Source organism: Nicotiana tabacum, chromosome 3 (genome assembly GCF_000715075.1).
Source record: "Nicotiana tabacum cultivar K326 chromosome 3, ASM71507v2, whole genome shotgun sequence".
Classification (NCBI taxonomy): Eukaryota; Viridiplantae; Streptophyta; class Magnoliopsida; order Solanales; family Solanaceae; genus Nicotiana; species Nicotiana tabacum.
This window is the reverse complement of record NC_134082.1, coordinates 155,170,596-155,197,258: the sequence shown is the minus strand read 5'-3', so window position 1 is coordinate 155,197,258 and position 26,663 is coordinate 155,170,596. Positions and strand designations below refer to the sequence as shown.

The window sequence follows — 26,663 nt, the reverse complement described above, 5'->3', positions numbered from 1 at the left end:
TCCTTGTAGGAGAAGTTTTATTTTGTGGCTCATACAACTGACACTAATTGTGTGAAACTCCTTTTTGTCTCACAAATTAGTGGACCCCAATTTTACACTTTTGGGTCCACAGACTAGTGTTAGTTGTATGAGACACAAAATAAAATTTTGCTCCTTCTAGGGTTTTAGAATTTTAAAGTACTCCCTCTTTGTATCCAACGCTTAGCTAAAACCCTATTATCTTCTTTGTTTCTAAGGCGTATTTAAAATACCTGTCATAAGAAGCCATCGTTTCTTCGCTAACTACGGAGAAAGGAACAAAGCAGCTCCAAACTACAATCAGAGGTATCAATTCCACAACCTGCTCTGTACAGCTCTAATTGCACCATAATCAAACCATGTTTTGCTGAAGAATTGTTCATTGATGTGATCCTTCCAATGTATTTGTGCAAAAAATGAAAGACCAATGAAATTTTCTTGGACACTTGTTCATTTGCATAAGCTTTATAAGCTAAAAATCATATTTCTTTTTGTCCTTTGGTCCAGAAATCAGAATCTTTGTTTGCTAATTTGAGATGCTAATTCGAAAAATCCGCAAAAGTGTATCTTGGAAAATGATATCTCAGCTCAACCACCTATTTATTTCTCCTATTTATGAAAAGGGTTCTAATTCTCATAGCCCCCAGAATTTTTCATCTTTGAATATTAGATGCTTTCGTAGTTCACATAATCCTAAGGTATCTGTCCCCGAATCGACAACTCAGACACCCATTTCCGTTGCTGTCAATAAAATGTCGCGGGTTACAAGAACTGATGCACAAGCAGCTCTCTTTGATTACTTACATTGTACAAGAGGGTTTAATTATGTGGATGCCGAACATATTAGCAAGAACTCGCCTCATTTTCTTCAAAGCTTGCTATCCAAGGTTGATAATGATCAAGACATAACAAGGGCATTGACTCGTTTCTTTAGATACCATCCGATTAATGAGTTCGAGCCGTTCTTGGAAAGCTTGGGGTTGTGCTCATCCGAGCTTACATCTTTGCTTCCGCGAAATTTGATCTTTTTGAGTGATGACAGTGTCTTGCTTGATAATTATCATGTTCTTTGTGATTACGGCATTCCTCGTGTTAAAATGGGGAAGATTTATAAGGAAGCGACTGAGATATTCGGATATGACTATGGAGTATTGGATATGAAATTGAGGGCTTATGAGAAATTGGGTTTGAGCAGATCAACAGTTATAAAGTTGGTGACATGTTCACCTACTGTTTTGCTTGGTGAGATGAATAGTGAACTTATTAAGGTTCTTGAGAAATTGAAAATCTTAGGGTTTGAAAATGATTGGATTGGAGGATACTTATCCAATAGGCACTCCTACAATTGGGGTAGAATGCTTCATACGTTGCATTTTCTCAATGAAGTAGGATATAGTGATGAAAAGATGGCGGCTTTGTTTAAGATGAACCCTGCATTCTTATTTGAAGGCTCTGGGAAACGGATTTATGTGTTGGTTGGGCAGTTACTGAAGTTGGGTCTTAAAATGAATGACATATACTCACTATTCTGTCAAAATCCTAATATCCTATCTCTGAAGTGTGCTAAAAATCTCTGGCAGGCATTGTACTTCTTGTTGGAGATAGGATTAGAGACCGAAATTATTGCAAATATTGTATCTACACATATACAACTTCTGGGGTCACATTCTCTGAAGGGACCAAAGACCGTTTTGAGGTGCTTCAAGGGCGACAAATGTCGTTTATGTGAAACTATAAAAGAGGATCCTTTGAATTTATTCAGATTAGCCTCAAAATCAAAAGTTAGCTTGGAGCAGATGACTTCCCAGAACCCAGGAAAATTATTTGAGAAAACTGCTTTCTTGTTGAGATTAGGTTACTTAGAAAATTCAGATGAGATGGCAAAAGCTTTAAAGCAGTTCCGTGGACGAGGAGACCAGTTACAAGAGAGGTTTGATTGTCTAGTAAATGCTGGTCTGGACTGCAATGTTGTAATTAATATGATTAAACAGGCCCCCACGGCGCTGAACCAGAGCAAAAATGTGCTTGAGAAGAAAATTGATCTACTGAAAACATATTTAGGTTATCCAGTGGAATCTATTGTGTCATTTCCATCTTACCTCTGCTATGATGTTGACAGAGTCCATCTTCGGTTTTCAATGTATGCATGGCTGAAGCAAAAGGGTGCTGCAAAACCAACATTGTCAGTGAGCACTCTTCTTGCTTGTTCAGATGCCCGCTTTGTAAAATATTTTGTTGACATACATCCAGAAGGTCCAGCAATGTGGGAAAATTTAAAAAGTTCACTTCAATCCAGCTAAGATTGATTTTCCATATCAGTTTTGATGAGTAGAGTTACCATTTTTACCTCAAGCTGCTATAAGTTTCTGGTTCTAATTGATTATTTTAATTTTCCACCTTTAATTGGTTTGTCTATGCTCTTTTTTTCTTTAATATGTCTCTTGTTAGGAGACACATATCACTCAACTATACTTTGAAGCGTCAGAAGGGGGGATTGCTTGATTTTAGTCTGCTCTCGTTCTATTGAAGAACTTTTCATCCCACTTGCTACTCCCATCACAGCCCCTTCTCTTCATGCTTTCGACGAGGGAACTCTGGATATTTAGGTACTTTCTGACCGGACAAGGAGGTGTAATGTACTCATTAGACTAGTAAAATAATAGATCTGACCTACGTACACTCTAGCTATCCTTCTGATAAGCCATAGTAGGTAGAGTTACCTGTGCTGGTGGGAGATAGTGGGGGCCCAGTGGATTAGTTAAGGTGCAGACAAGTCTGGCTTGGACAACAAAGTTGTTCAAAAAATCCAAGTCGCCCCTGAAGAAAAGTATGACTATGATTTTGGGTGCAATCCCTTGTCGTCCATCAGAGGGCAAGTCAAAAGACCTGTATAAGAGGTTTTTCGATTTTCTCAATTTTTTTTTTTCTGGTCAAGTTTCTTATCCTGAATAAGGCTCAAGAATCTCTTTCCCAAGTGGAGAGGGGAGGCTCTTAAGAATAAAGAAGACAATCTACTCTGTTACTATCAGAAGTGTACTATTTTTTTGGTGTGTGTATCAGCAGTGTTCCTTTTCGTTATTTCTTTATGCTAGTACGTTTTCAGTTCTGCCTCTGTTACTTCTCTTTCTGCTGGTATGCCCCTGATTTTCATAACAGATTGGGACATTGCTTGTTGAATACCAATTTTCTCATTCTACATATGTGCTTTTTCCCCCCTATTGTTGCTCCAAAAATAAACAAACTGTTCATGATGTTTTGCTATGTCATTATGAAACAATATTGTATTGGCCCCAAACTCCTTTGTCTTGAACTGGCCATGATTTGTGCGCCTGCGCTCTTTTCCTGTTGTATCTTGTTTGCTTATGAGGATGTTATATACTATTTCATATTGTAACATGAACAACCAATTGGCGTATATTGGTGAATATTACTGCCTTCTATGCAATTTTAGAGCATCATTATCTCTATCCTCAAATTTATTAGTATTCAAGGAATAAATTCCAGAGAATATCGTTATCAAGCTGTGCTGGTGGAATAATTTTATGAATAAAATGCTAGATCACTTCTTCTCATCGGTATAAGCCTTGCTGAACAGAGTTACTCGGTACTTGTACTAGTGGGAGGTGGTAGGTACCCAGTGGACAGATCCAGGTGCACGCACACTTGCCTAGACACCACCGTCATATAAAAAGCATCTAGAGACACATGTTTTGTTATGTCTCAGAATGCTCATTAATGAGTTTAGTGTTCTTTTGTTATTTTTTTATGAGGTAAATTTCATTGCTATGCATCAAGTTGGTGCCAAATATGTACAGCAGGAAAGGGATTTCTATCCTCTCATGTCTGTGGAGAGTTAAGAAAATCCACAAAAACGTGAACCACAAATACAGAAGCTGTAATGCTTTGAATTTTTACACATGGGAAGGCCTAGGGTATTTTTAAAACACCTACAATTTTTTTCTTTCCAAACTGTCCAAAAAATGCATGAAGGAACTGTATGTCAAATATATTTGATTTTCTTGTCAAACCTCTGGCTGCATCAGCCCTTTACTGCGTCTTTAACAGATGAGAGAGCCACCAGATTCACTCCAAAGACATTAAGGAACACTGTCCACACCTCCCGCGAAAATCTGCAGTGTATCAGTAAGTTTTCAGGAGATTCTGCTTGTAACTTGCATAGGCAGCAATACTGTGTACTCTTTTTTGTAGACTGTCCTGCGCGAGGCATGCCCCGTTCATGGCAATCCAGCCAAAAACTTCAGCTCCTTCATATTACTCTCCTTTGTTAAATAAATCTATCCTTTTCCCCTTCCCAAACCAATTTATCCTGTTTATAATGTATCAAATCACCAATTTACTTTTATTGACTCACTCTTTCATAGGGGACCCCTTGTCTACAATGAGCAATGGTTGCAGTATAGATATGTATACTAGTTTAGAGAACTACTCCTATAGAAGCTAATGTTTTTCCATAATGAGTCGGTGGTTTGTCTTGTGCACCAATTCCTTTGCATACCGCTCTTGGCTAAGATAACTTTTCTCCATAGGGCCGCTTCTTCTATAGCCATTTAAGTTAAAGGCGACCCATGGAAAGTCCTTGCGCTGTTAATTAGTCTCTTCACCACATTGATTGTTCTAGACTTACTTACCTATTACTTTGAAGTTAAGCCTATTTGGTGGCGGATATAGGCTTTGCCAATATGTAGCAGAACAATCCAACATAATGCCATTTGTAACCATATTTTTTTGAGTCTGCACTAACGCTTCATTTAGGTCATTGTGTTCAGGTTAAGGCTTGCCCAGCACTTATATGGGGCACCATTTATGTAGTCCTGTCTTCGATTTAGTGTTACTAATTACCCCCCGGCTAGCTTTGCCCATTCGAACTTGAGGCATATGTATGATCGCTTCGGCAAAGCCATCATACATGTAAATCGAAGATGCTTAATGTTCTATTCATTAACATATGTGCCTTTTTCAAGGGGAAGTAATTATTAAGAGAAAGAGTTGTACTGATAAATTGCTTAAGATTTGTTGAGAAACTTGTGGGATCGTATTTAACTTAGCGTTGTATTCTAGAAGAACCGAAAAGGCGATAAAGTAGCACTGAGATTAGGCAAAATAAGTTCCACTATTTTTCTTTTTCAAGGACGAGGTTTTGTTAACAGGAAAATGATCTGCAACTCAACATAAACTCCGTCTTCTGCAACAAGAAATGACTATATATTATTCTCATTAGTTTATCTAGTGCAAAAAGTGATGATCTAGATGTCTCTACATCGCGGTAGGATACAATCAATTTTCCATATAAGCTATTCCAAAAGCTTGTTCCTAAGCAAATTTCTTTCTACTGTAAACATGGAAGTTTAACAAGCTGAATAGGGAAATGGATAGCGACAAAGCAGGCGCTCTAATGAAGGTTGTACAAGACAAGTCTTTATAAAAACTATTAATCTTACATTCAAAACTGAGATGGTAGAGAAACTATAGGACAAAACCCTATTTACTCATAGTTTCCTAAGTTTGACACTTGCACCATCTTTAAAAGAAGAGGAACATGATGATGAGGACAAGCGGGAGCAATGAAGTTCAGCTTTGTCTTTGTTAAATGCCCGTTGAACGTCATCTTTGAGCTCCTTAAATCGCTTCCTCTTGATCTTTTGCTCCTCTGGAGTGCCCATCTCAAGGAAAATTAAGTCGGGTAAGTCATCCTCCATAAACTTGTCCAGAACTTGAGAGCAATGTGGAAAATAGCGCTTGCCAAGTTCAACTGCAACCATAAAACAGATCAATTAAGAATAATGACAAGAGGAAACTTGAAAATACAATTCTTAAGGCATTCTTAGTCCATGATGGAATCTATATGTGCAAATCAAGAATATGTTAAATGAAAATATATACCTGCTTAAGGAACATATTTGGTCATTCTTTCAAGTCACGAAGGGTATTTGATGAAAAGGAAAATTGGACATAAAATGACGTACTAATAGTCATCTAGTAGGTTATCAAAACCCTCTACACACACATTTATAATTCCATTTCTCCTGGATATTTTGGGGATTAACATCAGTTATTAATGCTACAGACTTAGACCAATACTGTTAATTTGCATTCTTTGTTTTTCCTTCTTCTCCTCTTTTTGGAGAATAAGGAGGGAGGATGGTGGAGCAAAAAGTGGGTTCAGGTCTAGATGCTCTTCATGTCACTTAAGTTGCTACTGATTAGATGATGATGAAATTGGAAATAATAGGAGACCTGGTACATGTAGGACGATCTTAATAAATATACTGGCTATCAGTGGATACCTGTCTTCGAGAGGGCTTGCATCCTTGAAAGAAGTCTTTCTTTCTGCTTTATGGGTGTCTCATTCAAATCAACCTCCCTCAAGTTCCCAGATGTACTTTTAGATGCCAAACGGACTGCTACTTCAGCTGCAGTCTCAGCATTTGCAATTTGCATGGCTAGTCTGGCTTCAAGAGGGAACAGTAACCGTGCAAATGCCACTGTAATACAAAAGCCATCACGAAATTATTTGCTCAGCGTCATACTTAATTCATGCGAGGGCCACAACAGACTCAACAAAATTGAGTGCGAAACCAAATCAAAATTTGACAGATGAGATATTGCACATAACAAAAACAAACAACCTGATAAATGATAACATCATCGCTGCATCCCAAGTCATCATATAATGCAGAAGTTACTCTGTGTGTGTGTGTGTGTTTTATTTGTTCTTTTATTTTTCTTTTGGCTGGATTAGTCAATATACCCTAGATTTCCTCATAATCTTTGTGTGGGCATCAACTAGTATTGTGATCAGCCTGATTGTCCAAGAAATGGTACAACTGTAGTTCATGTACCAAGACTTGGCCCCACTGAGATCTTCCCCTAGATGTTAGAGAAATAATGAACTAATATAAATGACTTCTAACAGGAGGTGAGTACCTATTAGTCAACAATGTATCCTGGTGCAGATAGGCCAACACTTTCATTATGTGCGCCAAGCTTACCATGCTTTCAACATTAACTGTCAAGGTCAAAATTTAAAGGCTACTCTCTCCATAGATTTCCAAATTTGAGATCATGATCAAATGATATGAAACACTTAAATCTTAGTCTTGTAACTACTATCAATGAACAAGGCCCAGTAGGACTACTAATCTTGCTTAGTATTAACTCTCGGCCAAGGAAGCCTGGCTTCCAGATCTGCAAGACTAGAAGTTGCTTGGGCCTTGGTTGGTAAAAAGTGGAAACCCAAGATTACCGTATTTTAAATGGTACCTCTATTTTCCAGGTAGTGCAGTTTCATGTGCAGATCATCGGCCAACATTGGGGAAGAAAACAATGCATCTCCAGCCATTGGGTTGCGACGCATCTCTCTCTCCAAAACATCAATACATACCCGATCTTTGTTTGCTTCCTGGCCTTGTTCTGTTTTTGCATGGTACTCCTTAGGCCTAGTCAGCCTCCTACAGATACTAACAGCACTCTGCCCATCCAATGTAGTCTCTGATGCACGAGCTCCCTTAGTCAAAAGCGATACAATTACTGCTGGCTCCTTACGCATGGAAGCAATGTGAAGCACAGTGTAACCACGAGTATTACGTAGGTTGACATCCGCAACACCCAGTCCAAGAACCTCAGTCACAACCTTGGGATCACAATATGCCACAGCATAATGAAGAGCGTAGGCTTCATCTAAGCTTATGTTAGACTCACTCAGTAGAAGCTTGACAAGTTCAACATCATCCGAATCCAATGCCTTGTATATCCTATTTTTTCTCTTTTCATGCAAGGGATCCACAGGTAGAACCTTACTTTCATCAACCTGACATTTCGGCCACAATAATTTAATATTCTCTGCAACTTCAAAGGGAACCTCTTTCTCAATGCATGTGATTTCAAGATCTGATCGTGCTACTCTATCAACGGAATGAGTGAGAAGCTCGCTCAATTGGCAATGAAAAGCAACTCTAAGTATTGGGATAACATCTTCCACAAGAGCCTTCCCAACAAAATTGATAAGGCGTCTCTGCAATTATACGAGCTAGTGTTAGCAGACTGTACTCTTGATTGTTGCCAGTAGGGAAAAATTCTCTATATATTTTTGACAAATGCATCAACTTTTATGTAACTGGCAGCAGCCGTAGATTATTCATTGTGTTTATTATAATTAGGCAGAGCTGGAACAGTTACTGCAAAGACCACTACCCTCAAAACTTAAAACTGACAATGATGTCCAACTGCCTAACACAAATTATTAGATATGCATGCTAAACTCAAACATATCCATAAATTCCAACAAAGGCAATTCAAATTTAGTGCATATATCCATCAATGGCTTGGGGATATTCCATGTCAACTTGACAAGGTCCTTATTGCAATGACTAGCTTCTTCTGTTTGAAACAAATTTAGAACTACTTTTTTCCCAACAACCAATATCGGACACTGAAAAGAATATCATGATACAAGTAGCGAGAAATTGGATTCACAACACAATGGCATTGCTATGTATGATTATGCACAAAATCATGACATTGCAGAATATTCCTTAACTGGATACCACTTTAATATGATTAACGTATTGACCATACACTTTCTTTGACAAATTGACAGAAGTTCAGAAGAAAAAATCATTTCAAATGAAAACCTACAGTTCATACAGAGATTTCATAATACAACCTAATTATCAGTGGTCAAGCTAGACAAGCATAATCTTTTGTATTTGGCCTTGTTAGCTTGAATCACAACAAACACCACAAAATCACTTGAAATGTACATTAATCAGCAGAAAGCATGTTAGTTACCAGGAAAAGTGATACTAGCTCTGGAACCTGAAACATGGAAGAGGCATACATCAACTCCACACTAAAATTAATTGCTGGTCTGCAAGAGTCATGAGCACATATAGTGTCCATACATGTTGATACCTCCGGAGGGAAATGCTTCAATTTTCCTGAGTACAAATAGCTTAGGAAGGTAACGAAAGCCTCATATCCAACCTTACCATAAGGCAAAATATCGGTCATAGAATATCTTGGTTTACCTTCCTTTCCACAACTTCCCTTCTCTTTCCTAAAAAGATCCTGAAAAAATTTACTCCTGGCAGCTAATATACAACGGTGAACACCAAGTGAAACACCCTCAACAACAATCTCAGCATCAGTAAAATCAGAGCTGGAATCTGACAAGAGTTGCTCTAAATTGTTACTGAGTTTACTCAAGCTGATGATTTCATAACTACTCCCTGTCTCAGAGCCGCCATAAGCATGAGTGTTTTGGCCAACGCCAATCGACCCATTCGATGTAATGGAAGATGAAGTAAAGCTTATAGATGATGATGGTTCAGCAGAACAAGCCATTTCCCAATTCTAATGGTCTAAAAACATATACAAAATTTATCTACATCTAAGATAGTCAAAGTCCAGAAAATCTAATGTTTTTAACCATGTATAATATTCTCCGCACAGGCTCTATGCAAAAAAAAAAGAACCTCTCCAAGACCATAACCAATCACCAATACAAGAAATTCTTCTCAAAGGACAAAAGTTTGACCAAAACTTTCCATAAGTTTTCTAATAACATTCAACTATGCAGACCAAGAAAAGAAGCAAATTCCAAAACTACAAGTCATATTCTCCCTATTTCAGGTAAAACCAAATCAACCCTTTAAAACTTTAGAAGAAATTAACAATTCCACCCCATCTATAATCAACAAAACTGCAATTTCACAGTAAGAATACAAAGTGCAAATCTTCAACTGCTTGATCACAACTTACCCAAATGAAAAATTTACCAACTTCACAAAAAGTCAAGATAACTGGCAAATTTTGCAACAAAAAACTTCAACTGCTTGATCACAGCTTACCCAATTGGAATAACATTCACTTCGGCTAAAAAAACGAGAAAATTTGCAATTGCAGAGCTAAAAATACTGTTTTTTTTCCTGAGTTAGATCCGAAATGCAACCAAAAAAAGATTAAAAGGGTTAGAGTTTGTCCCTGGTTGCTTTGGCCTTTGAGGAGACAGCGAATTGGACCCACGTGTCTCAGGGAAGTTTCGTAAGAAAATAACGCTAAGTTATTTTATTTTTTGGCTGCGTGTGGCTATGCAGAAGAATCCATGTTCCTAATCGGTATAGTATAGACTATATACTTAGACCCGATTCATGAGATATCTCATTATTTGGTATCGACCCGATTGGGATTTTTTCCCATTTGTTTTGTTGATTATTTTGAGAAGCTTTTTAACATAGAAAAATAAATTGTTTATAATTGCATGTGATGTTATTAGAAAATAGTTACTCTCTTTATCCTAGATTAACTTTTTGATTAAGTTTATAAGGGACAAATTGAGTAATGTTTTCCTTGTCCCAGACATTCAATTCATCCTTTTACATTAAACATATAATTGTATAAGATTTTTTTTAAAATTTAAATTTCCATTTTTAGGTTTTATTTTGGTAGAAGAACAATGCTAATTTTCTCTCTATCATTACAGTCTTATCAAATAATCAGTTCTGTAATTTCATGTGGTTCCTAATTAAATATTAGTGTTTTTTTGGGTAATAAATGTGATTAAATATTAGTGTTAATATGGAGTATTTGATAAGGAGGAAACAAAGAAAATTTATATTATAATAGAAAGGAGCTATTTGGCCCGACCCTTATTAGTATATGATACTCGACCCGTTTTGTGTTCTGCGGGTCCAGTGGCTCTTCGGTTGTATAAAAGTGTTTATTTATGTAAGGTGTTGGTTAGCGGGTGAAGTCGTTAAGCTGACGCAGCAGATGCTGTCACCTCTCTTTGTTGGCTCCTATACACGTCATTGGTATCGTCATTCTTCTTTTACGTTTTATTTCCCTTTCCTTATGCATATAGTAGCATACTATTTCCTTTAGGGGTCGTTTGCTTGGGTGTATAAGAATAGTGCTCATTAAAATGCATGCATAAGTTAGTTATGTAGAGATTATTTTTTATCTATTATTTGATGTGGTGTATTAAAAATTAAAATGCATTGTATAATTTTTAAGAAAACTAGTTGTTTACAAAAATGCACTCCATATTCTTTATTTTTAAGGGACTTTAAGGATAATTTTGTCTTTAATCATGCTAATGCATTCATTAATACCCTTGGTATTGCTAATACCACGATTTGTCATGTATTAGTTATACATAGGATAATACCAAATATGGTGTATAACTAATGTTTGTATTAGTTATACATAGGTTGAAGAAGTGTACCAAACAAGGTATTACTAAGGGGTCGTTTGGTAAGGTGTATAAGAACAATGCGGAATAAGATGTATTAGTAATGCATGGATTAGTAATGCATGGTTTAGTAATGCAAGCATTAGTTATGCATATATTATTTCTTATCTATTGTTTGGTGTTATGTATTAAAATTATAACGCATTGCATAATTTTTAAGAAAAATATTATTTACAAAAATGCCCTCCATATTCTCTAGCTTTAAGGTACTTTAAGGATAATTTTGTCTTTAACCATACTAGTGCATGTATTAAGGGTTTGCTTGGTAGGAGGTATTAGAAAAAATAATACAAGCATTAGCTCCATGTACTACTAATACCTTATTTGGTATATTTTTTCAACATGTGTATAACTAATACCTATATTAGTTATACATCATACTTGGTATTATCCTATGTATAAGTAATGCATAGAAAACCATGGCATTAGTGATACCAAGGCTATTAATGCATGCATTAGTATGGTTAAAGACAAAATTATCCTTAAAGTCCCTTAAAACTAGAGAATATAGAGGTGATTAGGCAGGATATGGCGAGATTTCAAATTTTCGAGGACATGAATGTTGATAAGAAGTTGTAGAGGTCGAGGATTAGGGTTGTAGGTTAGGAGGCAGTTGAGTCTTTCCTTATTTCGTACCTTCGTGAGGCTAGTGGCAATGTATTGTCTTATTACTCTTTCGTTTCTTATAATGCCGAGTTTATTTATTGTTTATCGATTTTGCTTTGCGTCTACCTTATCTATCTTCTAGTTTCCATGTTGTTATTATTTTTTCTACGATTTCTGGGGTGATACTAATTTTGTCTTTTTGTCTTTTTGCCTTTTTGTCTTCTCGAGCTGAGGATCTTTTGAAAACAGTCTCTCTACTCCATCGAGGTAGGGGTAAGGTTTGCGTACACACTACCCTCTTCAGAACCTGCTCTTGAGATTTTACTGGGTCGTTGTTGTTGTTGTTGTTGTTGTTGTTGTTGTTGTTGTTGTTGTTGTTGCATTATTAATCCATGTATTACTAATACATCTTATTCCGCACTATTCTCATACACCCTACCAAACGACCCCTAATAACCTAGGTATTCCTAATGCCATAATTTTCTATGCATTACTTATACATAGGATAATACCAAGTATGATGTATTAGTTATACACAGGTTGAAAAAATATACCAAACAAGGTATTCGTAATGCATAGAGCTAGTGCTTGCATCATTTTTTCTAATACCTCCTACCAAATGACCCCTAATACACAAAGCTAATGTATGCATTATTTTTTCTAATGCACTTTACCAAATAACCTCTTAAAGGGTATATAAGAATAATGTTGAATATAGTGTATTAGTAATGCAAGGATTAATAATACAAGCACTAGTTATGTAGAGATTATTTTGTATACATTGTTCGGTATGATGTATTAAAAATTAAAATGCATTGCATAATTTTTAAATAAATTAGTTGCTTTCATAAATACCCTTATTATTCTTTAGCTTTAGGGATTTTAAGGATAATTTTATCTTTAATCATGCTAATGCATGCATTAATACCCTTGGTATTACTAATACCATAATTTTTTATGCATTAGCTATTCATAGGATAATACCAAGTAGAGTGTATAACTAATGCTTGTATTAGTTACACATAGGTTGAAAAAGTGTATCCAAATAAAGTATTACTAATACACAAAGCTAATGCATGCATTATTTTTTTTCTAATACACTTTACCAAACGACCTCTTAGTCTCTTAAAAAAGATGTCATATTTATATATTTTTAAAAAATTTAATATTAAACCTTTTATTTTAGTCACTTTATTTTTATTATAAAATTTTTATAGCCACACAAATATAAATATAATGGTTATAAACTTATACTCTTAAGCTTTTTGTACAGAGTCAAATGACCTTATATGAATAAAATGAGAGGAATCGATCTACCTCGTATTATTTTATTAAAACTTTGTTTATAAAAGGAAGATACCAGCGTTAGTGGAATTGAGAATCTTGACTTTTATAATGAGTGTTTTATCGATTATTTTCTTTCTTTATACCTACCTTCTAGTTTTATACTATTGACGTCTTCCTTAGGACGTGTAGTTGTTTGCCGTTTTTATATTAAATCATTTTAGGAGAAGAAATGATAATATTCTCTTTTGCCGTCAAATCAAAGTGACAAAGTCTTTGTCGTCAAGACATAGAACTGTCAATATAAGCGGGGCCGCAGCCCAGGCTTTACAGCTTGTTTGGATGGTTGCTGTCCTTTGTATTGTATTGTATTATTACTTTAAATATGATATTTGTTTTGATTGTTACTTAAATTTTATTGTATCGTATCGTTAAATCCGTCGTTACATAACAACGAAATGTGCCACTTTATGTAACAATCGATTTGGTGTGGTCGTGTCGTTACCTTGTCTTTTTCTCTCAATCTCACTCTTTATTATTATTAAATAATTTTATTTTATCATTTACCCTACTTTTTTATATAATAATTTTACCATGTATCATAATTTTTTTTATAATATTGCAAATTTATTCTTCATATTACTAGTGCGTGATATCATGAAACGATGGCAAAAGACACAATCTATCCAAGCATTGTATTTATCAAACGATACAATACAACACAATACAGTACGATACGATACATTATGAAAAGACATGTAACAACCATCCAAACAAGTTGTTAGTAATTGACGGGCTGGATTGGGCTAGCCCACTATTTTGATGAGCCTTATAATAATCAGCCCACTTCAGCTTTATGTAGGTTGCGGGCCCTACGGGCTGGCCCTCGTTTTTAAAATATAATTTTATATTTTTCTTTAAGTTCTAACCTAAAAAAAATATTTAAAAGTTAAAAAAATCTTATTAGAAAAAAATTATAAAACTTAATAACTTTTTATATTATTCTAATATATCATAATAAACATTAAAAAGGTAAAAGACAAGACTATATTTCTTTCACTAAAAGTCAAAACTTAAAACAAGCTATCCAAGAGAACGTCCATGACGTTTATAGGATATCCAACACATCATCTTCACAAATACATTTGAATCCACTTGTGAGAAGGTTATCTTAAGATCTTCACTTTCATCTACATCTACAATTCATATGCAATAATAATTAATTAAATATTAAATTTTAAAAACAAATTAATGTTTTAAGACGTTGATCTTTTAATATGATGAGCTTAATAAATTTTAAGCTTGGGATACTCTTCTTGTTATTTTTAGTGTCATATACTTTTTATATTTATATTTTTTAAATACATATTTTTATTAGGCCCACGGGCTGGCCCGACCCAGCCTCAATCAAGCCACAAGTTTATTCGGGCCGAGCTTAAAAGCCTAATTTTTAAATGGGTTCCAAAAATTCTAGCCTAATCCTGCTAAATCAAGGGCTGAGCTTAAGCTTAAAAGACTCGTTTTTAAATGGACTCCAAAAATTATAGCCCAGTTCTGCTAAATTACGGGCTGAGTTGGACTAGCCGAACGGACCAAACCCATATTGACCGCTCTATCAAGATATCAAAATTTGCATACGAAAAGAGAAAGAGAAATTTAGAGCAAAACCTCTTTGATCTTATTTAGATATGAATTTAAAACTTTGCCCCCTAAACTTGTGAAGAATAAAAGTTTTAAATAACAGAAATGCTTCCTTGATTACCAAAACAAATTATTTTCTAAAATTTTAAAAATTGAAAAAACAAAAGAAGAAGCCAGAATTTCAGAATAACCCACCGTCGTTTACCGCCGGATGACCATCTTTTTCTTTTTGCCTTCAAGTTTGAATATCTTTTCTTCCACGTCCGTTTCCTTGTATTTTAGCCATTTTTTCTCCCTACAATTATGTAAAAAAAGGTTCCGCTATAATCACTTTCATATTATGATTTTTATCACTTTCACTATATATATATATATATATATATATATATATATAAATATATAATTGTTTTCGGCCTTTTCTTACTGTCATTTGTTGTTTAATGTTACAGAGTTAATATTAACATAAAATGTGTTTGCAGTGTTGTTATAACGTTTACACCGTGTTAGTGAAATCAATATTGTATTGGTCGAAATCTGACCGCCACGGTCGATCTGTTCGACATCCCATCCAAGCGGCAAGGTAGCGAAAACCGACATGTTTTATTCTAAATCTCGTACTCATAATACCTGTCAAGTTAGAAAAGACGACGTCTAGGGGACGACAAAGACGGACGTAGTATGAAAAAGCATCAAACCAAGTACATAGCAGAGATTCCATAACTATATATAGAGGGGCTGGGGGATAAAAGAGGAGGCGATCTCCAAGAAAATATGTAAAAGTCTCTCCTCCGTTGATTAAGATGAGCCACAATGAAAAGTATCAATAAGATTGGTTACCTTCATTTTATCTTATGCATGATTTTTTCCCAATTAGTTTACAGGTTTGGAATTTATTATGTTTAACTAAGATTTACCCCTTCACTCTCTTTAATTGATTTATTCAAAAAGGTTCAAATATCTTTGAGTCAAACAATTTGGCGCAGTCTGTGGAGATTTCTTAGTAAAATTTCCTAGTTTCTTCCAGATCAAGAACCGGAAACACGATTATCCACCGAAAAGGGCGCTAAGGAAAAGCCCAACCCACGCAGGGCAAAAGCACAACATAGAAGGAGAAAGAGAGCTGAATACAGTCACCGAATTTAGAAACCATCGCCCCATCAACCATTGAAACACCAGGCAAAATGAGCAACGTTATAAATCCACCCTCATTCGCCGGCTCATCGGATCTGGGTAAGGAAAATATCATTTTGACTCACCTTCTGTTCTTTACTCAAACAGGAACACAAGCGCTGCGCAGGCGAGCGAGCAAAGAAACACCTCAACCGGAGAATGGGAAACTACTACAAAACAACCGAAATATCACCCACCAATGACATCTCCAGACCGGAAAGCGAAAAGATTAGACAAGGAAACTCCAATGTATATATGAAACAAACGTGAGCAAAACAACAACGTTTCGTGCTCTCCGATGTTACACTCTCCAATGAGAACAAAATTAAGCGAACCGGGACTCCCCCAGAGGATACCTGATTCTTCAAAAAACTGGGACTAACGATGGGTTAATATTTCGACAAGTTCGAAATAACACCCTAAAGGCCAAAGGCCTTCGCCAAAGAGAAGAGTTCGACCTCAATCGAACGACGACGGTTAACATTTCGACAAGTTCGAAATAACAACCTAAAGGCCAAAGGCCTTCGCCAAAAAGAAGAGTTCGACCTCGTTCGAGTAATATTTCGACAAGTTCGAAATAACAACCTAAAGGCCAAAGGCCTTCGGCAAAAATAAGAGTTCGACCTCGTTCGAACGACAACAGGTTAATATTTCGACAAGTTCGAAGTAACAACCTAAAAGCCAAGGGCCTTCGCCAAAGAGAAGAGTTCGACCTCAATCGAACGACGACGGTTAACATTTTGACAAGTTCGAAATAACAACCTAAAGGCCAAGGGCCTTCGCCAAAAAGAAGAGTTCGACCTCGATCGAACGACGACGGCTAATATTTCGACAAGTTCAAAATAACAACCTAAAGGCCAAAGGCCTTCGCCAAAAATAAGAGTTCTACCTCGTTCGAATGACGACGAAGAAATATTTCGACAAGTTCGAAATAACAACCTAAAGCCCAAGGGCCTTCGCCAAAGAGAAGAGTTCGACCTCAATCGAATGACGACGGTTAACATTTCGGCAAGTTCGAAATAACAACCTAAAGGCCAAGGGCATTCGCTAAAGAAAAGAGTTTGACCTCAATCGAAAGACGACGGCTACTATTTTGATAAGTTCGAAATAACACCCTAAAGGCCAAGGGTCATCGCCAAAAAGAAGAGTTCGACCTCGTTCGAACGACGACGGATAATATTTAGACAAGTTCGAAATAACACCCTAAAGACCAAAGGTCGTCACCAAAAAAAAGAGTTCGACCTCGTTCGAACAACGATGGGTTAATATTTCGACAAGTTCGAAATAACAACCTAAAGGCCAAGGGCCTTCGCCAAAGAGAAGAGTTCGACCTCAATCGAACGACGACGGTTAACATTTTGACAAGTTCGAAATAACACCCTAAAGGCCAAGGGCCTTCGCCAACAAGAAGATTTCGACCTCGTTAGAACGACGACGGCTAATATTTCGACAAGTTCGAAATAACACCCTAAAGGCCAAAGGTCGTCACCAAAAAGAAGAGTTCGACCTCGTTCGAACAACGATGGGTTAATATTTCGACAAGTTCGAAATAACAACCTAAAGGCCAAGGGCCTTCGCCAAAGAGAAGAGTTTGACCTCAATCGAACGACGACGGTTAACATTTTGACAAGTTCGAAATAACAACCTAAAGGCCAAGGGCCTTCGCCAAAAAGAAGATTTCGACCTCAATTGAACGGCGAAAGCTAATATTTCGACAAGTTCGAAATAACAACCTAAAGGCCAAAGGCCTTCGCCAAAAAGAAGAGTTCAACCTCGTTCGAACGACGACGGAGTAATATTTCGACAAGTTCGAAATAACAACCTAAAGGCCAAGGTCCTTCACCAAAGAGAAGAGTTCGACCTCAATCGAATGATGACGGTTAACATTTCAACAAGTTCGTAATAACAACCTAAAGGCCAATGGCCTTCGCTAAAGAAAAGAGTTCGACCTCAATCGAACGACGATGACTAATATTTCGACAAGTTCGAAATAACACCCTAAAGGCAAAGGGCCGTCGCCAAAAAGAAGAGTTCGACCTCGTTCGAACGACGACGGCTAATATTTTGACAAGTTCGAAATAACACCCTTAAGGCCAAGGGCCGTCGCCAAAAAGAAGAGTTCGACCTCGTTCGAACAACGATGGGTTAATATTTTGACAAATGTTCGAAATCGCACCCTTAAGGCCAAAAGTCATCGCCTAAGAGAAAATTCGAAACATATCTAAGGCCAAGGGCCATCAGAAAAGAGAAAGGGAAAAGAAAGACTGGGACTCACGACGGGATATTGTTCGATATAAGCCCGAAAGTAACATTCCTACAGTTAAGATGGTTAAAAAAAAGAAAAAAAAGAGTTCGATATCATTCGGGCAATGATGGGATGGCATCTCGACACACATTCGAAAACACCGTCCCGCCAGCGAAAGCCGACATCAAGACCCCATTCAATCCGAATAGCACTAGATTCCCAAAGAGTAGGGAACTTGCCACGCAAGAATCTACTTCGCATCGAAGTCACGAAAAGCAAAACGGAGAAAAAGTACAGAGGGCATATTACAATAAAAAATTGCTCTTTATACAAAGTCATTGCACAAACAGTCGCAGATTACATATGGCTTGAACCAACAGTCTAAAAAAAAGAAGAGAAACAACAACAACTAACAAAAAATAAAGAGAAACAATGACAACAAACAAAAGGGGGGGGGGGACAGGAAACGGACAAAGATAGCAATTATTTCACTCGGCGCCATCATCGCCACCCTCTCCATCACCATCTCCAAGAAGTCCTCCCTCGCCATCTGTGCCCTCATCAGCTTCCGGCATCGCGGTGTCATATCCACAATTAACACGAGCCTCTCATGACTTCGCCCGTGCTCCTTCATATACAGCCTTGGTAACATTGCCCGCCTCCCACAAACTCTTATATATATCCCGCTAGGCTTCAACATGAACCCAAAGCTCGTGCAAGCGGCAGGGAACAACGGTGGAAGAAGACTCAATTTGGGCCAACAGTTGCTCCTTTTTGGCCTCCAGAGCAGCGACCCAATCTCCCAAGATCGATGTTTCCCGGTCATCTCACCAATGCGTTCCTCAAGCCTCGCCTCTATTAGTGTGGCAGTCGCCCTCTTCGATTCCTGCTCGGACTGGAGGACGCGGATAGTGTTCACCAGGGGTCACCGCCCTTGCTGAAGCCGAAGACCAGGCACTTTCGATACTCTCCAAACCGGCAACCTTTCTCTCTAACTCAGCCAATTTTTCCATCCACTCTACGCTCATCGCCTCGACCCAGATAAGGTTCAAATCCATCTTGGATTGCATTGACCTCAGTCTCCTCTGAAGATAGTCATACTCTACGGCTACCCACTTGCCTAACTCAAGCTCTTCGTTCTTCACACGAAGTTGCTCCTCGAGCACACTATTTCTGCGAATGTCTTCCATCAATTGCTGGTCTCTCTTCTCCAATTCCTCGCTAAGAGATCGAGCACTAGGATTCTCCCTCAGCCGCTCGTGCATCTCACGACACTTATTGCGATAGCGCCGATATTTCTCCAAAACCTTCAGAAAAATCTTAGTCTGAATGTCAGCCCTACGAGCGCTCTCAATCCTCAACATGTATGTCTGAAAAACGAAAAGACGGGTCAAGATTGTATCATCTAGAAAAATAAAAGAAACATGAAAAAGGCGAAATGTACCCTCAGGCCCATAGCGGCCATTTCATGCATCAAGTCGATATCAGGAATGTCCCGAAGAGCCTCGTTCTTAGCAGCGGAGCAAAATGTCGAACTACGGCACCAGATCCCCCATGTCCCCTAGGAGATTAATATCCGATGAGATCTCGAGAATACGGGACGAGCCTCCCGCATGAACCACCAAGTGAGTAAGACCCTCTTCAAACATCCTAACATTATCAGGATCGAGGTCTGACTTGAATTCATAGTCATCGACCACGACGCCCTTTCCTCTTTCAGCAGTCGAGAAGGAAGCACGACTAGGTATAGAGGACGAAGGCCCGTCCAAAACCACAACGGCGGCCTCAGAAGTCTGGCCCCCCATCACAGCAGGTTGCTGATCAACTACAGTGGCAAGAATCCCTGTTGACGGGGCAGATACAATGGCTGGCTCTATCTCTATAGGCGGAGTGGTATCAACTCTCTCCCCAGATCGCGTCAAGGGAAAGTCTTTTTTCAGATGTATTACGGTCGGAGGTGCTATCCCAAACTCTACTCGTCGCCTCTTGGATGGCCCCTCTCCTTCTTAAACATGGGGAGATTTACCCGTCAAATAAGCGGCACGGGTCGGAGCCTCAGTCTGAGGAGTGGCCTCCGTAGGTATAACCACAACCTTAGACTCAACTGAAGCAGCCCTCGACGAAGATCGAGCAGCAGACACTGCAGCAGGGCGAGCAGACGATGCAGGCTGACAAAAAGCTAATGGAGGAGAACTCACTCTCCACACTCTCCCTGACATCGACAAACAACATATAAGAAACCAAGTAAAAAGAGAGGAAAAATAGCAAATAGAAACGACATCTCACCTGTAAGGGGACTGCGTCCATAATTTTCATAAAAACCTGACCATGTGCGAACCCCCACCGTATGAGGAAGGATAGCACTCACCCACTCGTGGATACCTTTGACAGATGGTGGGGTAGTTTCGCAACTGCAGAAACATAACAGGGTTTAGTACAACGGAAAACGATTGGGCATCTCTCCGACTAAAAATATAAAAACTTACATGCAAAGTTCCACTTCTCAAGGAACCCCGTAGGATCCGCCACAAGGTGCTCTGCCCGCACATAAAAGTAATTCTCGTAGAAGCGACGGTTAGCCCTATCATCCATCTTCACCACCAGACTCTTCGACCCCCGATGACACATGTGAATCATCGTGCCGTGAATAAGCCAAGGGGAGAAGATATTGAGCATGTGCTCCAAAGTGATTTCACGACCGACGAGCTCTACAAACTTGATCAACATAAGGAACAGTTTATACAGGTACAACAAAAGTTGAGCGGGGCATACCTCAAAAAAGCGGTAGAAATCTACCACCAGGAGAGGAAGGGGAAACGTATACCCAATAAGAAAGGGGTAGGCGTAGAACATGCAGTACCCGGGCGGTCAAAATAGACTATGTCGTCCCCTACCGCCGGCCGCATTTCAACATAACGGGGAATTTGCTACCTAGCTTTCAGTTCTGCGATTTCCTCCTCTTTTATAACAGAGGGGACAGGTTCCGGCTCCTCCTCGGCGGGACTGCAGAAGTCGGTCCATGCTTTCCTGGGACGAGGCAAGATCTCGGCGATCGACGGGACCTTCTCATTCTCTACCACTTCTACTCCTCCGGTGACCAGAACATCATTTTCCGGCGCTGGAATTGTGACAAGGAGGTCAACATGAGAAGAATCATCAGCCATTGTGTCAATTTGGTAAAGCAAAAAGATAAAGAAAAGGAAGGATGGAGTTTTCAGTTAATTGGGGTCAAGTAAAAATTTGAAGTATCAGAAATAAAGTATATTCGCAAAGTTCTTCCAAGCAAAGGGTAAGGAAGTGTGTCAATCGAATGATGTGTTCCTTATATTTATAAGAGATATAAATCCCCCGCGCACGAAACTCAAGAGTCGCCAACCGAATTTGATAGGGCACGAAACGTTTCAATTCCCTGGGAACGTGTGTCATAATGGCGGCAGCCACGAACAACGTTTCAATTCAAATAAGGTTTCGGTTCCAAAACAGCCGCAACGATCCAAGGATATCAAAAGAGTACCGTCACCTCATTCGAGTCTAAGGATCATACACAAGGGGTAGGTAGTCAGATTTCTCAGAAATGTGGTAATCATAATCCGTCTGCCTGGCCTGACAGGGGACGACCCTGGCAGACGGAGGGACTAACTGTATTGGTCAAAATCTGACCGCTACGATCGATCTGATCGACATCTCATCCATGCGGTGAGGCAGCGAAAGACGACATGTTTTATTCTAAATCCCGTACTCATAATACCCGTCAAGTCAGAAAAGACGACGTCTAGGGGACGACAAAGGCGGACGTAATATGAAAAGGCATCAAACTAAGTACATAACAGAGATTCCATAACTATATATAGGAGGCTGGGGATAGAAGGAGGGGGGCGATCTCCAAGAAAATATGTAAAAGTCTCTCCTCCATTGATTAAGAGGAGCCACAATGAAAAGTATCAATAAGATTAGTTACCTTTATCTCATCTTATGCATGATCTTTTTCCAATTAGTTTACAGGTCTGGAATTTATTATGTTTAACTAAGATTTACCCTTCACTCTCTTTAATTGATTTATTCAAAAAAGTTCCAATATCTTTTGAGTCAAACAGATATTATATATTTGAATAGGGGTGTCAATGGGTGGTTGGACTCATTTTGAGCGGGTGAAAATGGAATGGGTCAATGAATGAGTGGGTCATTGATGGACTAAAGTTTGGGTTATATCCCAACTCACCCACCTCTTACTAAACTTTAATTAATATCTTTATTTTTTTAATGAATTGTTTAATTACTAAATAAGTTTTTTTAATTATGGTCATATATAACATATGAAACGAAAAAATAATCATTTTAAATATATTTTGGCAAAGTTACTCATGGATTAGTTTGGGCTAAAAATCAGTCCAACTTTAGATAGGAGAAATTCAAAAATAGCTAGATTTACAAGTGGTCTTTAAAAAATAGCCACAATTTCAAAAATAATCGAAATTTAGTCACTTTTCATGTAAAGATAAATCTGAACGAAAACACTGTTCAAAATCCGAAAAATACTCCAACATAATATAATGAAGTTCCAAAATAAGTATATTGGAACTCCAACATATTATAGTGGAATTCCATCATAAGTATACTAGAACTCCAACATATTATAATGGAGTTCCAACAGTCTCCAGTATAATATACTGGTCCAACATAATATGCTGGAAGTTCATACACATGTGCTCCAATCTCTAGTATATTATGCTGGAACTTTCCGCGTGTTGGAGTTCCAGCATAATATGCTGGAAGTTCATATACAGGTGCACCGATCTCCAGTATATTATGTTGGACCGGTCACTGTTGCAGCAAAATAGTGGCTATTTTTCAATAACTTTACAAACATTGGCTATTTTTGAATGACCAGTCCGAAAACTGGCTAGTCCGTGCTATTGGGCCACTTTAGATGGGTTGAGATTAAAAAAAAAAATGGACGGGTCATGTTTTTCTGGCCAATTTTGACACCTCTATATTTGATTGGTAGTGTATTCAAAGTAAAATATTGGTAATGTTGTTAGTCTGTGGAAAGTACTAAATCCAAACGCAATTATAAACTATTCCTCAGTGTATAAAAAATTAAATCTAAGGCAATAAATCCAAAACATGAACCGTCTTTTATGGAAAGAAGTGGTCAAACGTACATTGTGGCTATTGAAGCGGGCTTGACTAATATGCAAGAAAACAAATTTAAGCTGTTAGTACTAATTAATAGAAATGCTTTCATTCCGGAAATTGAAAATAATGCAGGCCGTAGGCTTCAGACTTCCACTCAATTTCCGTTCAAAACAGACTCATATATACTTTTACCAATCTCTATCATTGAAACTAGCCCAGAGAAGACCATATCCAAGAGAGAAAAGTGACAACAAAAACACAAAAAAAGACAAAAAATATAACTACGTATCTCAAGAAAAAATTTAAAAATAAATAAAAGATAAAAATGGCTGTTAGAAATGGGGTTGCTTTCTCATTGGTCTCTCTGGCCTTAACTTTTCTTCTATTTGCATCCATTGCAAATGCACAACCTGGTGTAAATATCAATCCCTTTTGTGTAAAAGCCTTAGACAAGGCATTTTGTTCAGAGGTTGTAAAGCCGGCTGACACGTGGCAAGAAGCAATCACTGAAGTTTTATCAGAGACAATAATGCAAGCCAAAATGGCAGAGCCGATTATGGCTAACTTATTAACAACATTGCCTTCTACATTGGATGCAAAATTTAAAGACAACATTGGATTAGCTTGCAGAAAGTCGTATGATGATGTTCTTGATTTTCTCAAAGAGGTTGAAGAGGCATTAAAAACTGGTGACAAGACTAAGGTTGCTAATATCAAGTTATCTGCAGCCTATACAAGATTGGAAGATTGCGCAGATGAATTCAGCAAAACACAAATGCCAGCTGAATTTTCAACCTTTTATGAAGGAAGTAAGAAATTGCTTAGCACTTGTTTGGCTGTTGAAAGAACCAGGCCTGATATTATTTAAAATCTTTTTGAGGAGGAAAAAAGTTGGTAAGGTGAAAATTGATTTTCTAATTTTATTATTGTAACCATTTCTTTTTTTAATATGGTGAATGGAGCTAGCATTTTTTTGGTATCCGAAACTTCATTTGTTGAAATCTGATCTATTATGTAATTTCATCACTGATGATGAATAAATGCTTTTTTTCACCCTTAAACAATGAGGTGGTGCTATTGTCAAAGCACAATTAATCCTTATTATTGGAATTTTTTTTGTTTCATTTATGTACCTCTGTTTTGACAGCGTTGTTAATAGATAATTGTTGTAAATTCTCATTTACTTTACCTTTCCTTGGCAACTGCAAATTAAAGTAGAATATGTGCTTCTTGTTTCCCTGTTATACAAGAGGATATTTGAATTACATACTAACATTGTCGACAATATCAAGAGGCAAAGGCATATACAAGCATATAACCCTATGGTATTAGTTAATAGTTATAAATGTTAGTACAATATACCTATTTGGCGCAATTGGTAATTTGGTAATTCGATTGTATTGTAATGTAAACCTAATTAACTTGTGCATCTTAACAAAGACATCTGAAATATCTAATATACTTTAAAATTAGCTCACAATGATAAGTCGTTCTAACACCAGTAGGTATGGTGGAATGACAAAGGTCCTTTCTTCATTAACTAGAGGTCTCAGATGCGACCCTTAAAAATAGAGTCATTTTCGATAGGAAGCTTTAAAACTCGCACCGTGGGCAATCTAGGTGCAAAGTTAAGTTAGCCGGGGCAATGAGTTCTGCAGATCGGATGCCAAAAAGAGAAAAAATAGTTAGGCAAGTAGATTCTAGATACCGGATGTTTGAAGTCAAATGGGGAAAGAAAAAAAATGAAAAATCAGGAGTTGTTTTATTACTATTTCTAGTAAAACCATTGTTATTTCTATGAATGTGGGAAGCATTTGCTTTTAACAATACTATGACAATTATACACACGAAACAAACATGTTTTTTTTTTTCCTTTTCATATGAGCTGCAGTAAGAGGTAATTTTCAGCGTTATATCCACGTTAGAGAGAACTTCCCCAAAGTTGTCCAACTGTCCCAATAGGATTTATTGAGCCAATAAAATCTCATCAGAAATGGAGATAGAAAGCGCAATAATTTGAAACGGAGACATATCAATAAATTTCGGAAATTTTACCTTATATAGCAAAGGTTAACACTTTATTTATTTTAAATGAATATCATTTAAAAAAAATATATTCTATAAATACCTTTTAATGTTTATAACAAAATATCTAATTTTGGTTACTTCCTACCCCTAAGCCACTAAATACGCTATTCAGATACATTATTTTCTTTCTCTCTACTTTGATACATGCCATTCTCTTCCCCCATTCCCTGAAAACACAATGCTCAATCTCAATCCAACGAGAAACCCTAGCTCTTCCTTGGTGGTAAGACCTAGTTGTGTTTCTGGAATTAGAGAATCGTTTGATGGAAGTTGCAGTAGTCCTATGGTGAGCAGCAGATGTGTGTCTCCGTGGTTGATGCTATCGCCGGAGTTTGAGGAGGAAAGCACCCTTTTGAAATTCTACAGACTTGCCGAAGGGGATGTCATACTCATACGGGTACAGGCTGATGAGCACCAAGTGATGATCCCTGATGTCGATTCCGTTTGTGTGGGATCATTATCCAAGGGATGGATTGCTTGCATACAGCCTAAAGATTGTTATCTCTTCCTCTATCACCCATTTTCTGGGAAAATTATCCAGCTTCTATCCATTGAAACCTTTCCCTGTGTTAACGACGTCATCCGTAACTTTTCAATCAAATTAGAGGCCCTGGTATTCAATTAATCGCGATGAAGAAGAAGATTTCTGTTAATATATTTTAATATATTTTCAACGTATCACGCTATATTTTCATGTATTTTATTATATTCATTGTCTTTTTTTCATTGTAATTCAATGTATCTCGCTGTATTCCATGTATTTCATTGTATTAATGTCTTTTTTTCATTGTATTTCAATGTATCCCACTATATTTTATGTATTTCATTGTATTCACTGTCTCGTTGCCATGAATATATTCATATGTTTTTTTTAATTAATATAATTTATGTATTCAGATGTATTATATAATTTCTCTAAAAACTGCTATGTTTTTGGGGTATTTTTCGGTTGAGAATCTTTTTTATATCCGGAAATAGAAAATTTGTGTGTTATAATTGAGTTTGTTGAATTATATTAGGAGTCTATTATGTTAATTGATTCATTTTCCGTTTAAAAATAAGGTAATCCCCTATTTCACGCCGTGAATACAGTCGAATACAATCATCTGTCTAGCTGTAATCCCATGTTTCACGCCATGAATATAGTCGAATACACTCGAATACAACAACTGATTAGCTGGACTTCCCTGATTCACACCTATT

The 26,663-nt window shown here is 37.5% G+C and overlaps 2 protein-coding genes across 3 annotated transcripts; one reads left to right on the top strand and one right to left on the bottom strand.

Annotated features, from left to right (window-relative positions):
• The first annotated feature begins 206 nt into the window (after nucleotides 1–206).
• LOC107823561 (transcription termination factor MTEF18, mitochondrial) lies at nucleotides 207–3,461 on the top strand. The gene has a single exon (XM_016650240.2). It carries the CDS (start codon nucleotides 555–557, stop codon nucleotides 2,316–2,318), a length of 1,764 nt encoding a protein of 587 aa, XP_016505726.2. The 5' UTR covers nucleotides 207–554; the 3' UTR covers nucleotides 2,319–3,461.
• A 1,761-nt stretch (nucleotides 3,462–5,222) lies between these two features.
• On the bottom strand, nucleotides 5,223–10,069 carry LOC107823562 (regulatory protein NPR3-like). 2 transcript variants are annotated; one of them, XM_016650243.2, is made up of 5 exons: nucleotides 9,066–10,069; nucleotides 8,827–8,975; nucleotides 7,300–8,050; nucleotides 6,324–6,521; nucleotides 5,223–5,788 (listed from the first exon to the last, which is right to left on the bottom strand). In XM_016650243.2, exons 1-5 carry the CDS (start codon nucleotides 9,379–9,381, stop codon nucleotides 5,526–5,528), a joined length of 1,677 nt encoding a protein of 558 aa, XP_016505729.1. In that variant the 5' UTR covers nucleotides 9,382–10,069; the 3' UTR covers nucleotides 5,223–5,525.
• Nucleotides 10,070–26,663: the final 16,594 nt, after the last annotated feature.